Source organism: Etheostoma spectabile, chromosome 15 (genome assembly GCF_008692095.1).
Source record: "Etheostoma spectabile isolate EspeVRDwgs_2016 chromosome 15, UIUC_Espe_1.0, whole genome shotgun sequence".
In the NCBI taxonomy this organism is placed as follows: domain Eukaryota; kingdom Metazoa; phylum Chordata; class Actinopteri; order Perciformes; family Percidae; genus Etheostoma; species Etheostoma spectabile.
The window spans coordinates 10,333,417-10,349,067 of NC_045747.1; the positions used below are offsets into that span (position 1 = coordinate 10,333,417).

At 40.6% G+C, this 15,651-nt stretch overlaps 2 protein-coding genes across 7 annotated transcripts in view; both read right to left on the bottom strand.

The window, feature by feature from the left end:
• baiap2a (BAR/IMD domain containing adaptor protein 2a) overlaps positions 1–10,769 on the bottom strand; it is a 54,505-nt gene extending 43,736 nt beyond the window's left edge. For all 4 annotated transcript variants that reach the window (XM_032536529.1, XM_032536531.1, XM_032536528.1 and 1 more), the window contains exon 1: positions 10,514–10,769. In XM_032536529.1, the coding sequence (XP_032392420.1) occupies positions 10,514–10,585 (72 nt within the window). In that variant the 5' untranslated portion in view covers positions 10,586–10,769. The remainder of the gene's footprint in view (positions 1–10,513) is intronic.
• A 1,427-nt stretch (positions 10,770–12,196) lies between these two features.
• Positions 12,197–15,651, bottom strand: part of LOC116702357 (charged multivesicular body protein 6) — a 6,330-nt gene continuing 2,875 nt past the window's right edge. For all 3 annotated transcript variants that reach the window (XM_032536533.1, XM_032536534.1, XM_032536532.1), the window contains 3 exons: positions 15,032–15,112; positions 13,075–13,150; positions 12,197–12,586 (listed from right to left, as the gene is read on the bottom strand). In XM_032536533.1, the coding sequence (XP_032392424.1) occupies positions 12,537–12,586; positions 13,075–13,150; positions 15,032–15,112 (207 nt within the window). In that variant the 3' untranslated portion in view covers positions 12,197–12,536. The remainder of the gene's footprint in view (positions 12,587–13,074; positions 13,151–15,031; positions 15,113–15,651) is intronic.

Here is a 15,651-nt window from a genome sequence, read left to right on the forward strand (position 1 = left end):
GGGGGGGGGGTAACTTAATGAGTATTAATAAGTATTTTCTCTCATCCCACATTCTCTGACCTGAGAAGCTGGTCTCTTGTGAGCTCTTTGCCACCTCAAGTATGCAATGTTTTAGTTATTAGTTATTACAGCTAACTTACATTAGTGGAAGGGATCCATTTATGGGTTTTAGGCACAGAAGTCGCATTGAAACACATGATGCAGCAGAATCTTGAAAAGAACCAAGAACAGTATATAAGCACTCCACCGTCACTTTAAGGGTGTCATTTTTTTTAAAATTCTGGTTGTTTTTGGGAGTTTTGCAGACATAATTGTTTAGATATTAATTTCTTTGTACATATATTAAAAAGGAACTGTGCAATGGACTCAGAAATGTTAACGATTATTTGGAAGGGGATGAAAAAACAATGCAATAAAAAGTATTAAATTGTATATCTTTGCATCAAGTAATAGTGTTCTTTTGCACCTTCTGTAATTATGATGTTTTTTGCAAATGTGAACGTAAATAAAACAGTAGGAGATACCGTTTATTCAATTATGGTTCAATGTGACTCATGTTACGAACCAAGAAAACTCAACTGTTGAATGAATGCAAAAGTATGCATCTCTATAAGCATATATCAGGAATCAGATTTTACTAACATTTGTCCTCTGACAGGTCCCAGACTCTTTCCTTTCTCTGCCAGGCAATCACGCCATGCTATCAGGACTGCCTGGCATGTGAAAGTTACAAAGTACAGTAGAGGACAAAGGCACATGCTTATTACTTACTGTTTCATTAACTTGCAGTGCAGAAGGCAAATATCGACTTATCGAGTGCAATGTGCTTTCTCAAAGACGACAATACATAAAAAACAGCACATGCCACGTCATGTGGAAGTAAAATGCTTAGTTGTGTTACTAAGAATTCCTTACACTTTGGTAAATGTTAGTTTACCAACAGATACAATATAAAGAGCCTTTTCCAAAGATATGGCACAACTTTGTCAGATTCATGTCAGACATGAGGCTTAATGACCCCAAAGTTGTCTACAAATGGTCACAGGTGGCGGAGGAAAAACCAAGTCACCTCTCATACAGGTTATTTGTCCTGGCTCCACCTTCGAACTGCAGTGTCTCCCATCAGAGGCCATATAGGCAATAATTCAAACTTGGTCTCACATACAACACCATAACCTCACATATATACCATACATAAACTCTCCTACTGCCTTTGCACATCAAATCATTTGCTAGCCAACTTTATACTGTGTTTGCTTTGTCATCTGCAGTCAGTGTGACCCCACACAGCAACCCCTCATTTACATTTTTTTTCCACAACTAACAGAAGTTAAGGCGGTGATAAAATATTTCACAGGTTAGTGTGTTCCAAAATGCAGCAAACTATGGAAGCAACCAGAGCTGCAACAATAGTTGATAAAGATAAAAGTAATCACAACAATTTTGTTAACTGAATAATCGTGTTAGCAGTTTTTCAGGCAAAAATGCTAAACATTTGCTGGTTTCAGCTTCACAAATTTAACTATTTGCATGCTTTTTTGTGGTGCATACAATACTAAAATGAATATCTAAGACTTTACAGACAAAACAATTAATCAATTTACATCAAGAAAATAATTGGGATATAATACTAAAAAGAATTGTTATTGCTATATTATCCTTGTGTTAACAGACCTTATAAGCAGCACAAGAGGCGTAGTAAAATAGTTACTGTTGGTAATGAAAGTATCTGTGGTTGTCTGACTCACAGGCATTACTGTAGGTGGGTTGTGCTGCACTCAAGCCACTTGAACTTCGACTCCTGACAGGACACACACACACACACACACACACACACACACACACACACGCGCATGCACGCACACACGCACACACGCACTTCGGTTCCCACAGCAACCAAGACCCAGACTTATTTGCCAGCTTTAGTTCTTTGACTAGCAACACACCCATTCATTTTGGAGAAGGAAATGAATGCATTACGTTGAAATCTCTCAAAATGCTGTTCTAATCAATTGGGAAAAACTCAGCTCAAAAGCAGGAAGGTAATAAACCACAGATATTGGGTTTTGTCTAGATGACCATTGAATTAAAGAAAATAACATATTGTGCAATGGCAGACTTTTTTCCAGCATTGGTTACTACACTGGTTAGATGAAGAGGAAATCAGCACATTCACATTTTGCATGTCAGCTTTTAGGGAGGGTGGTTATGCAATAAGGATGTATTGTGTGAGGGTTTGGTTGACCTCCTCCATGTAACATTCTGATTTGAACACAGCCCTGCATAAAGTCATCTAGTGCTTAACAAACTCAAAACACATTTATATCTCCAATAAGTGTCCCACAGTGCACATCTTTTTGAATGTGACATAAAGGTGGCACTATTTTTTCACAATCTGTCTTTCATTTCATGCTGATGCATCTCAGAGAGCTTGCCACAAATATCTACATCCTACCATATTGTCAATTGATAAAGACTTTGTACAGTTGATAGGCCTATAGCAGGCGTAAAAGCATTTTAATAAATAAACTAAAAGTACAGTTGCATGCCATAACATTTACTGTGTCTGTTGCATTAGTCACTTTACATACCAATGGCAAAGTTTGAATGTCCCCACCAAAAGGAACATTTAAACCATGTGGATATATGCAATATATCTGTATAAAAGTATGACTGGTCTGAATCTCAGAAAAACACTGTGGTTGCCCAACTTAGCCTAGTGGGTGTAACACTAGCCACAGACATGTGAACTGTAGCCCATAACCCATAAATGTAAGGACATTGTCCACTGCCACATTACTAATTGAAAGCCTTTGCTTCTATGTGTCTCTTTCAGTCCATGTAATTACAGCTTCATCCTCCACAGTAATTAGGGATAAGTTCAACAAGGATGTGGAATGTCTCCATCTATTTTTCCTTCTCTCTTCCCTTCCATCTCTCTTCCAATAAAACATTTTAAGGCTTTCTATAAAAGCAGGCATGTCCTGTGTATGTTTTTGTAACAGATAAGTATTATATATATATATATATTCCTCATTTCCTGTTCCTTTGCATGTTTGTCACACTTATGTGTTTCGGAACATCCAACCAATTTAAACAATAGCCAAGGACAACACAAGTAAACACAAAATGCAATTTGTAAATGAAGGTGTTTATTATTAAAAGGTGAAAAAAAATCCAAACCATCATGGCCCTGTGTGAAAAAGTGATTGCCCCCTAAACCTAATAACTGGTTGGGCCACCCTTAGCAGCAACAACTGCAACCAAGGTTTGCGATAACGTGCAATGAGGCTTTTACAGCGTCCTGGAGGAATTTTGGCCCACTCAACTTTGCAAAATGTCCTAATTCAGTTACATTAGAGGGTTTTTCGAGCATGAACGGCCTTTAAGGTCATCACAACATCTCAATAGGATTCAGGTCAGGACTTTGGTAGGCCACTCCAAAGTCTTCATTTGGTTTTTCTTCAGCCATTCGGTGGTGGACTTGCTGGTGTGTTTAGGATCATTGTCCTGCTGCAGAACCCAAGTTCGTTTCAGCTTGAGTACACAAACAGATGGTCGGAACATCCTTCAGGATCTCTTGGTAGACAGCAGAATTCATAGTTCCTTTTATCACGGCAAGTCTTCCAGGTCCTGAAGCAGCAAAACAGCCCCAGACCACACACAACCACCACAATTTACTGTTGGTATAATGTTCTTTTTATGAAAAGCAGTGTTCCTTCTACGCCAGATATACTTGGACACACACCTTCCAAAGAGTTCCACTTTTGTCTCATCGGTCCACAGAAGTTGTCCCAAAAGTCTTGGGGATCATCAAGATGTGTTGTGGAGAAATTGAGACGAGCTTTGATGTTCTTTTTGCTCAGCAGTGGTTTTCTCCTTGGAACTCTGCCATGCAGGTCATTTTTGCCCAGTCTTTTCCTGATGGTGGGAGGCATGAACGCGACCTTAACTGAGGCAAGGAGGCCTGCAGTACTTTGGACGTTGTTGTGGGGGCTTTGTGACCTTGGATGAGTGTCGCTGCGCTTTTGGGGTATATTTGGGCGGCCGGCCACTCCTGGGAAGGTTCACCACTGTTCCATGTCTTCGCCATTTGTGGATAATGGCTCTCACTGTGGTTCGCGGATTCCCAAAGCTTTGGAAATGGCTTATAACCCTTTCCAGACTGATAGATCTCAATACTTTCTTTTCAATTGTTCCTGAATTTCTTTGGTCTCGGCATGATGTGTAGCTTTTAAGGATCTTCTGGTGGACCTTACTGTGTCAAGCAGCTCCTATTTAAGTGATGCCTTGATTGTGAACAGGTGTGGCAATAATCAGGCTGGGTGTGGCTAGAGAAATGAACTCAGGTGTGGACAACCACAGTATAGTATGTTTAACAAGGGGGGGCAATCACATTTTTCACAAAGGGCCATGTGGTTTGGATTTTTTTCACCTTTAATAATAAACACCTTCATTTACAAATGCATTTTGTGTACTTGTGTTGTCCTGACTATTGTTTAAATTGGTTTGATGGGCCGAAAACACTTAAGTGTGACAAACATGCAAAGGAACAGGACATGAGGAAGGGGGCAAACATTTTTTCACACCACTGTATATATATATATATATATTACGATAACCATGTCAACAAGGTGACTTCAAAAATCAACCTTTTCTGTCAATTCGGCCATGAAGCTTCTTTGCAGTACTGCAATACAGTGTATCTTTGGATTTAGAACTGAGCATCTCCAATCTCTGTCCTTGAAAAAGCAGTGGTGAGTAAAAGAAAAGAGAGAACGTCTCTAAACCATCCGCCCCCGGACGTGCAGAGAAGGTGGATGTGTGGAGCAATAGTCCTCTCTCTGCATCGCAGTCAAAGGCACAGGGAACAAATGTGCTGTTCCACAGGCAATGAACGTTATGATATTCTCTGCAGTGCATAATGCAATCTTTTCAAGGCCCCTGGCACCAGCAGGCACAAACTTGTTGAAACACTATATTCTGGAGTCTGATGTTCAGGAGCTGAAGTCATTTTATACTCCATTAAATTGCATATTATAAATCAAGTGGCGCCTGATGTGATATACTGTACTGCTAGAAAAAAAAGGTAAATAAAGTGATAGATGATGGACCCCATCATTCAGGCGATTTCGTCATGCAAGACCACATGGCACTGTATATACACACACACACACACACACACACACACACACACACGACAGGGCTAATTTACACTGGACCCCTTATGAGCTTTTAATAAAGCATTTTTTATCAATTACAACAGGTTCAAGATCTCCCTTTTATCTCCATCTGAAACAGAATCCATCGCTTTTCCTCCCTCTCACATGCCTTCTCCAGCCCTTCACCAACTGCAACTGTCTTTTTAGCACAAATATGACAGAAACACATAAGAATAATGGCACGTTGTTGCTAAGAGACAACCTGTTCAGATCTCCCACATGAGAGTGTGGTGAAACTGTGGTCCTCTTATCATTATCAGAATATCATTCATTCAAGTCTAGTGAATGTCACGACAATATTGCAACTGGGAGAGAAACCTATTACATAACAGGATGACTTTTAGGCGGAACAACTGCATTTAAGATCAGGGTTTTACTGCAGCGGTATCACACTCAACACAATGAAGATCCTTTAACCAGAGAGTATTGAGTATCGCGCTTGATCCGGTCAAACAACAAATGTCCCTTCCTCATAACTGCCATTTGTGAAAATGGCATCCACTGTTTTCCAGGCTGTGTTGACAATCAGGGAGTGGTGCTGCATGGGAAAATGAGTGTTGTCCTGAGGGCTGGAAGAGACGAGACACACCCTTCTCTTCCCTTACCTGCCAGGGTGTGTTCAAAATGTTCCCCATGTCTCGGGCAAAGAGAACACAACACTTCCTGTGACAAAGACTCTAAATAATGCATTACTTGTTATATTGTGCTAAAGGGTGTGCCCAACCGCCTCACTTCCATGCAACTTTTAGGATAAAAGTTAACTGTGGAAATCATGATAGCTGTTAAAAAGGTTTCATTATTGACTGATGACACACAGAGTCCTATTCTTCTCCAGCCTCTAGTCTGATTAATCTATTTGTTCATTTCAGTGTGCCCTCCCCCCTCACCCCAGGCTTCATCCACCGACATGTTAAGAGGCTTGACCCGGGGCACCACCTCTTTCAGACACCGAGCAACAAGGCCAGCTGGTGCAGATGACTGCCGTGCACACACACCTTAAGTATCTGTCTCACTCAGTCAGCGAGGGAATGACTAGATGCCACGTCTTTAACTTCTAGTCTATGTGAGAGAGAAGAATGGAAGTGAGTCACAGAGGATCACACTGAGATTGCTGGGTTTTACAGGGTTGACTCCCCTGTTGATTAAGAATAAGATAAAGTCATGCAAAAAACTAAGGAGTGCCTCTGGCCTTTACCAAAAGAGCAACGCTTGCAGTAAGATGCTGAATCTCCAGTCTCGCCCTCACCTTGCTTAGAGTCCCAGCCCTGTTAAACACACACATGCAACTCGGCTACCATGAGTCACAGCAGTGCAGTTACCCCCCCTATCCTCCCCTGAGATTACTCAGTATCTGCCCAGCTGCTTTGTTGTAATGACTTTGCAGCCACCGTATGTTTTTAAATCTCCTCTTCCTCAGGAGAGGCCTGCATGCATACAAAGCAGACAAACAAAATTACTGTCTGCAGAGGCTTTCAAATATGTATCGTGCGAGGAGAGAAACGGGAAGGGTTATAGTGAACAGCCAGTGTTGTGGAAGTCAAATTTGTTCCCTGACAGTTGCCATGTTTCATTATCAGTGCAAACAATTAGCAACTTCATTATAGAACAGTACAAAGCTACAAAAGGTCAAAAGGTATAACTGTGAAAATAACTTTAGGGAGGACATCAACATTCAGGCACTAGTCTTACTCTGAACTATGCTAAGAAATATCCAATCATTGTGCCCTGCTGCTGTCGGGCTAATAATTACGAGGTGAACTCAGGTACATTTCCAGTGTACTTTTAGCATTTTGATACGTTTTGCTTCTTTTCAAGAACTTGCAGAAGTACTTTTTAATTAAATTTGAATAATCTACAAACCTTGCAACACCCTAAGTTGACCATCTGCACTCTAGCCTGAGACGGGTCATTTTGCAGCCGAACTAACAGCAGCAGATTTCAGTGATAAAATATGCCGATTACCACCTACCCCTTTCACAAAACGGCAACATTTACAATAAACCAAGTGGGGATTTGAGGGTATAGACAGCTAAAAACATGCAGTATACTGTGACTGATAAATCGTCAAAACAGAGATGTGGTGGGAGTCAAATTGAACCCATCTCTTTGAATATTAAAGCACATTAAATAAACCTGCATTTAAACTGCAACAAGGTTGTTGAAGAAAGCACAAGGAGTGTCAAGTAAGCAGTGGCTATGCTATAGATGACACTCTCTGCACCCTCCTAGCTTTTGCCATGAGATCAGATCCCCAGTGTGGAAGAAGGACTCTGTCTCTCCACTCTGCAACCCGAAAGCATTTCTGGCTGTCAGGACTCTGACGGGTGCTCTCATTCCAGAGAAAGAGCCCAACTGCTGGGCTTGTGCTTGAATGAGCAATACCATCTACTGTATGAAGGGACCTTTCCCCCTCCAAGTGTTCAAGATGTAGACAACTACAATGTGTCTATGTTGATTAACCCACATTAGTAGGTGTAAACACTTGGACAAACCCAGACAGAGAATGGCGTACAATTCACAGTGAAAAGGATAGACTGTGGGTTGTGTGACCAATTCAGGACCAAAATAGCCACCTGAAACATTTGCTTCCCTTGTTGGCTCTAAAAGAAGCACCAGTCAATCAGTCAGTCAGTACTCTGCTCATCTGACCTCCTTTCTGATAGATGTCTATTCCCTGTAGGAGCAGGTACCCTCTATCCATTCTTGGTCTTCTGTTAGGGGTACTAACTACAGCTGGCTTAGGGCGCAGTTAGAAGTAGAGTACCTTTTAAGGATTATTGTGCGTACACAATAACCAGGAATATGAAAGGAAACCTCTCTGAGAATCAGTGAGCTCTAATTATTACAAGACACAGGTGAGGAGTCCTCATAACATGAAGTTTTGTTAACATTCCTTTAGTAGGTGCTTGCAACTCTGAAACAAAGATACTGGTCTAGGTTTGATTGAATTACATAGATTGCTGAAATGATATTCCAAATGGATTAGCTGTTCCACAAACACTTCATCAGGAACAACTTTAATATTCAACATGAGTCACGTATCAAGTATTGTTAGTTAATATATGACAAGTCCCCACATTAGAGCAACACTGCGCAACTTTTAATTTTGTGAAATTTGGCGCCCCTAAAGTTTCAGAGTGTAATACACCAAATGTTGCAAATTTCGGGCGGTTCCAAAGTCTCTTGTTTGTTAACTCCTCGCTCCTCGCCTGAACCCCAAAGTCATTCTGGTCCGCCTTCGTGAAGGCTGTCACACAGCTCTTATTCCTGCGCCGAGAAGAGAGGATCGAGAAGGGCTCTCTGAGGAACTATGAGCAAGGATACACAACAGCAACCATCTCGAAGCCGTGCAACTGAAAGCCTTTTGCCAACTCCGCCCATACAGCTGAGGAATTCATGTGATGAACAAATATATTCTTAGGTCTTCACGTTGGGTCCCTACTTCGGCAGGCAGTCATTTTTCTGCACAACACCTGTTCCAGTACTGGCATTCATTTCTCCCCGGCCCTTGACAACCTTCTCCTCCCAGCGATCCAGAGCTCCAGTGCTAGCAGTGTAAAAACACCACTCACCTGGTGCTCCGAGCTCAACAAGGCTAGCCCTACGGAGCAGCCCGATTGGCTGAGGTTAAGCCTTGAGTAGTTCAAGTTAGGATAGTTCTGTTACAGTTAGCAGCAGTTAGCAATTAGCATTAACGTTACTTTAGCAACATGTTAAGCTTTCTGTCCATCAGAAAATTCTGTAACAGACAAGTTGAGGCAGAGGACATCAAAAGCAAAACCAGAAAACATTTTCTACATAAAATCAAGTTTCACCAAAATCCGTGGTAGTACTGTAAAGCGGTACAGCTCTTCTCTCGGTTGATTGGAACAAAGTTACATAGTGCGACAACATTAGTGCTGGGACAATATGCTTTTGTCCTGAATCATTTCTTTCACGATATATGCGTGGCAATTCTATTTGTATTGCGATTTTCATTTACTGCGATTTCAGAAGTATTGCTATTTTTAATTGTATCAAGTTGTGGTTTCCTTTCCTTCTTTAACAAAAACAACAGTTTAAAGTTGATAGACTATTATACTTCTAGAGAAAATATCATGAGACACTTCTAAAAGCTAACTGTTTTTAAAGAAGAATGCACATCATATGTCCATCAGTCAGTCTGACATTTCTTTAATTTGTAAAGAAGTACATAACATGTATTTTTTGCATTTTCAGCTTTTGTTTTACTTAGCTGGAAAGGGATATGATGTAGTTACCGACATTTAGGTGACTCATTGGTAATAAACTAAATAAAAAATATTGATTGGGAAAATTATCTTTAAAAACTGCAAACAAAAAAAAAACGATTTTCGATTATATTTTTCACCCCTACACATTGCTGTGGGTGTGCAGTGGAAATTACATTCTTTCTCCATATTACAAGTTAGATCACAATGGTTTTAAAGTGTTATTTTATGGTTAAAAAGTTACATAATATTGCTTTAACACATTAGCTGCATCCCCCCCATTCATTAAAATATAAATTATTAATTCAAATTGAAAGAATTTTGGGTTTGGGCTACTGGTTGGAATAATTGAAGAAATGATTTTGGGATCTGAGAAATGGTGATATTTGTTTTTACCGTTTTCTGATGATAAAAAATAATGCAGTACCTCAATGTATCCCATTCTTTCTCTACTGAGAATCTTTTTTTTCCACCCAGCACTGAGGCTTAGTCCACGCAGGGTTTTAGGCAGAACAGGTTTGAATGTTCAGCTCCTATATGGGGCAAATGTTTACTTGTTGCAACAGATAAGCCCAACCTTCTTTGCCCGTCAAACACTGACTTCTGGAATGCATATGTCCCTATTTCGGCATTAAAACTAGGCGATAGAAATCCACTGGTATTTTAGCAATAGCCTACACTATTATCAAAGCAGGGTTTTAGGAATACAATAGGCCTACATGTAGGAGAAGATTGAGTGAGAGAGTGACTTTGATTTTGTAAGCACGGGGGCAAATTTAGCTAAGAGGTGTTGCCTAGCTACTACTACTTATCGAACATAGAGTCGAGCAGTAATATGTGGAGGTGGAAGAAAACAATTTTGGTAAACCAGGCTAATTAAAAAAAAAAAAAAAATCAACAAGATGATCGACTGCGCCTCTCCCTAAATAGATTATCATAGAATTAAACACAGGCTCTGAATGCGTCTTGGGCAATAAACAAAAAGTCGGATTCCTAGTGGAACACGGCTGAAATCATATGATCGTATGCACCTCAAAACTTTATTCATTAGTTACACCTTACCTTATAGACATTTTCCGTCAAACGGTGAACCTCGTCGGTGCGAGACATCGTGAAGTCTTCAGCCAGGACCATAAACGTTTTTTTCCTTCAAACGTGTATCCGCGTAAAATGGGGGAACGGGTAAATACACGAGTTTGATCAAACAAAAGGCGAGGCAACGCGCCAGCGAGAGCGAAATGATACAGCGCTCCCAAAACCCCACTCCAGCTAAACACACCTTCCCTCCGTACAGCTGACAGCCCGCTGCTGCCTTCACTGACTCTTCGACGGCTTAGTTTTTTTCGCAGTCTCACATACGCATTAACGTTCAGAAATAAAGTCAGAAATACAATGAAACAACAAAAATTACACTCTAACATGTAACATACCATATAAAATATCATATACTTATTACCAAAAAAAAAAAACACGGGGCACCAGTGCTATATAGGCCTATTCAGCAATGGGCTATACTAATGTATTGCTAGCTTATCACAAAAAAAAACTAAATCATTTGGCATAACCTTTATAAAAGGTGAAAATAAAGGCTAGTAATGTAATAATCATAATGATGTTTAAGTTGTTTACTTAGCTCAAACCCCCAAATCTAAAAATTCCTACAGCATTAGAATGCAACATCACCTTATCATAGTGCACATTAGGTGCACCACCCCCCCCAAAACACACACACACACACACACACACACACACACACACACACACACATATTTCTGTATTTGAATTGAGCTTCACCAATAATATTGATATTTCCCTATGAGATACAGAGGAAAGTTTACAACAATTTACATACATTGTTTATTTCTTATATATGTGCCTATCTGTAATGCCACTTTTGGTGTGTGATATAAGCTAAAAAGACAGTTCTAATATTTGCATCCATCTACAGGCAAACACTACACAAGGTGATTAAGTATAGAGACCCTGCCATTTTGTCTTCAGAGCAAAGGTGATAATCAACCTGCTTGTTTTTCCCCCATGCATCATTTGGACAAAGAGTGGCTGCTCTACATGAAACCAGTCCAGCCAAAAAGACATAAAAGACAGATTTAGTTTGTATTTTGCCCCCCAGTGTAACATGTCCACACCAGACGTGGTGCATTTTGATTTTTTCTGTCTCTGTCCATTAAAGCTTTTGAGCACACTGCTGCCATCATCTGAGCAAGCTACAAAATGATATGCAGTCCATTTGTCCCTATTAAGCTTGCCTTCTTTCCGTTTACAAAACAAAATGTTATGTATACAATTGCACTGCCTATGTATGTAGTCAAACTGACTGTTTTCAGTAGCACCATAAGGTGATGTTTTTCTCACAGTGGATAATTTGTGTTAGTTTCATTGTACATGCCAATTAGAGTCTAAGTGCCCACTTAGTGTAGTTTTTGTAAATACTATACTGGCTTTCTTGTCTAAACATCTCCCACATATCAGCAACATGAGCTTTCTACTTTCTGTCAAGAACCACACACACTTCACTGATGGGGTGTGAATGAGCACACCTGTTTTGTATACTGTTGAGTCAACAAACAAAACAAGGAGTGCCCTCTTCTGGAGATAGCATGATACACAAGCTAAAAATGTGAACAAAGTACCATGATCTTCAGTGACAAAAAAGCCATAGAGCCTTAATTGGTTTAATACTGTTTTAAAAATATTTGTTTCTGTAAGAAAAGCAAAGAAAACACATTTGTTGCCACAGCTCTATTTATTATGGAAAACAACTAAAACAAATATGTATAACATCTAAAAATGTGTCCTTTCATTCTGTTACACCAGAACAGTTAAAATGGCGTTTCTAATCCAAGTCAGAGAGAGAAATAACCATTTCACTTCGTTTATGTAGATGCTTCAAGGGAGCAGTGCACCAGAATGCAGACACAGTGCAATTCCTGTAGAATGTGTGAAGATGTGCTGATGTCTGCAGGTCAGACCTTTACCTGCTAATGATTGAGGATTGAATCCTTAAATTAACAGAGAGTGCCCATCAGTACAAAGACAGTCTACTCCCAACCACACATTTAATCTGTTAGGCTGCCAACATCTCTCTGTCTGGCTTGTTCTTGGCTTCTCTCCTCTCTAGAACAGAAAGTCAAAGTAAAAGCAATTATGATCAATCTGACAACAATTGCTTTACAAATCAGGGCTTCTGCAGGTCAAATTTAAGACTTTAAGACCTCTATGAATGAAATTTAAGACTTATTTATTGAAATAAAAGTACAACGAAATGCAGAGTACCAAACCTACTTGCAATAAATGTATTCAAATTGAATACAAAGTGACACAGAGGAATACTAATCTGTACATATACAGTGAATTTTATTTGGACTTTCGAAAGAAAGAACTACAACACCACATAATAAAAAAAGTATTTCAGAGAGCATTAGAGCATTACTGTTTAAAATTACTTAAGACCATGAACACAACACTTCAGCAAATGTAAGACTTTATAAGGCCTAAAATTCAGACTTTTTAAGACTTTTTTAGACCCCATTGAAACGCTGCAAAACTATCAAGTGTGTGAGGAATGCTTCGTGATGTGAAATAAAAAAAATAAAAAAGCGTACCTGGTTCAGCTTTAGCTGCCTCTGGGACCTCTGGTATTGACTCACTGGGAACCTCTGGAAGTGCTACATCTTCTCCCTGTTTCAGGCAAAGGGACAGTGTAACAATACAAGTTGTAACAATAAGGGTCACCCTGACTAACTAGAAAAGCGCAAACATATTATTTTGCCAAGATGAAAACATGCTTTTAGTTCCTAAAAAAGTTGACAGTTTGACAATGCAAGCTTGATAAAGCACAGCGATACAACTGAGCAAATGTTAAAAAGGTTCTATTTTAGGTCACATATGTAAGAAGAGGCAAGATTTTTAATCCAAACTTGTTTGATGCTTCATCCAAAAAATTCATCCATCCACCCATCTTCGTCCGCTTATCCGGAGCAGCTCCAGCTCCAGCTCCCAGACTTGGTTGGAGATATAATCCCTCCACCTAGTCCTGGGTCTTCCCCGAGGTCTCCTCCCAGCTGAACGTGCCTGGAACACCTCCTTAGGGAGGCGCCCAGGAGGCATCCTTACCAGATGCCCGAACCACCTCAACTGGCTCCTTTCGACACGAAGGAGCAGCGGCTCTACTCCGAGCTCCTTACGGATGACTGTGCTTCTCACCCTATCTCTAAGGGAGACGCCAGCCACCCTCCTAAGGAAAACCATTTTGGCCGCTTGTACCCTGGATCTCGTTATTTCGGTCATGACCCAGCCTTCATGACCACGGGTGAGGGTGAGGACAAAAACTGACCGGTAGATCGAAAGCTTTGCCTTCTGGCTCAACTCTCTTTTCGTCACAACTGTGCAATAAATTGAATGTAATACCCTCACTCGGGAACAAGACCCCAAGGTATTTAAACTTCTTCACTTGGGGTAAGGACTCATTCCCTACCTGAAGAAGGCACTCCATCGGTTTCCTGCTGAGAACCATTGCCTCATATTTAGAGGGGCTGATCCTTATCCTTGTCCATGTGTGCGTTGAAGTCCCCCAGCAGAACTATGGAGTCCCCCACTGGAGCCCCATACAGGACTCCATTCAAGGTCTCCAAGAAGGCTGAGTACTCCAAACTCTGACTGTTGTTTGTGCATATGCACAAACAACCCCCCCCCCCCCCAGGCTTCTCCAGGCAGGGGCATTCCATCTCTACCTGTTGGCTCATAGGGTTTTTGGACTATTCTTTGTCTGGCCCCTCACCTGAGACCACTTTGCCATGGGAGACCCTACCAGGAGCACAAAGCTCCAGACAACACAGGCCTCAGGTTCATAGAGACACACAAACCTCTCCACCATGATAAGGTGATGGTTCCCGGAGACGCCAGCATCCAAAACATTTGTTAGATAAACTGCTAAAAGGAATATGCTACCTTTTTGTCAAAATGAAAAAAAATACTTAGTTTGAAAAAAAAAGCATATTCCTTTTAGCAGTTTATCTAACAAATAAACTGCTAAAAACACTTAGAGTTTTCTATCTAGATATGGAATCTGTGTCTGTATTTAAGTGTGAAACGATAATTTGTGTAGTGTGATAGGCTCGAGTGTGTGTCAATTGAAACAATAATTAGATCACATAAGAAGAAAACCTGCTGAGGTTTTACTCATAGGAATCAACCAAATTCATACTGCTTCTATTATACAGCCTATTATTACATACGAATAATTATACACAAATATTGTGGCTTCTAACTTTCCTCTCCTCAAGAGAGAGAGAGAGAGAGACAAATAGTGTACAAATCTAGTCCAAAAACCAATGTGTAGTTTGTGTATGACTTGCCTCAACTCTGAATCACAGATTTAACAACAGCCCAGGTCCAGTGGAAGCACTACAGTAAGTGGCAAACAGCTGAAGCCTGTAGTTAGACCAGGCCTCAGTGTGTGTATCTAGACATTTTAAGAGGGTTGTTACAAGGAAAGAGCATGCATGGTCAGGCAAACATTCCCTGAGTTAATAAAGGTTAAACATGCAGCACAACTCCCACCTGAGTGATAGCTTCCAGCTCTGCTAAAACAGCGTCATTGTCCTCCTGCGTCAGGGCTCCAGCCAGGATTTCATCTATTTGCTGCAGGAGCAAAAAACTGTGTTAGCTAACAGAACACTGACGGCTCAGTTTTTCTTTTATTAATAAACATGGACAATTATACATATAACGTCTAGGAAAGGAAATTTAAGCATTATGCATCCTTTAAACATATGAAAAATGTAGGGAATAAAGATATTATTAAAGGTCCCATGACATGGTGCTCTTTGGATGCTTTTATATAGACCTTAGTGGTCCCCTAATACCATATCTGAAGTCTCTTTCCCAAAATTCAGCCTTGGTGCAAAATTCCAGCCACTAAAGCCAGTCCCACAATGAGCTTTCCTTAGTATGTGCCATTTCTGAGTCTGTAGCTTTTGAGGAGGAGAGAGTGGGGGGCAAGGTGGAGGGTGGGGGTGTGGCCTTGATCAACTGCTACTTTGCTCGTTTGATAGCCATGATGTCTCTCTCTCGTGGGTGGGGCAAATTCTCTGGCCGGGCAAAGCAGAGAAAGGGGAGATAACCTTGCCCCTTATGACCTCATAAGGGGCCAGATTCCAGATTGGCCCATCTGAGCTTTA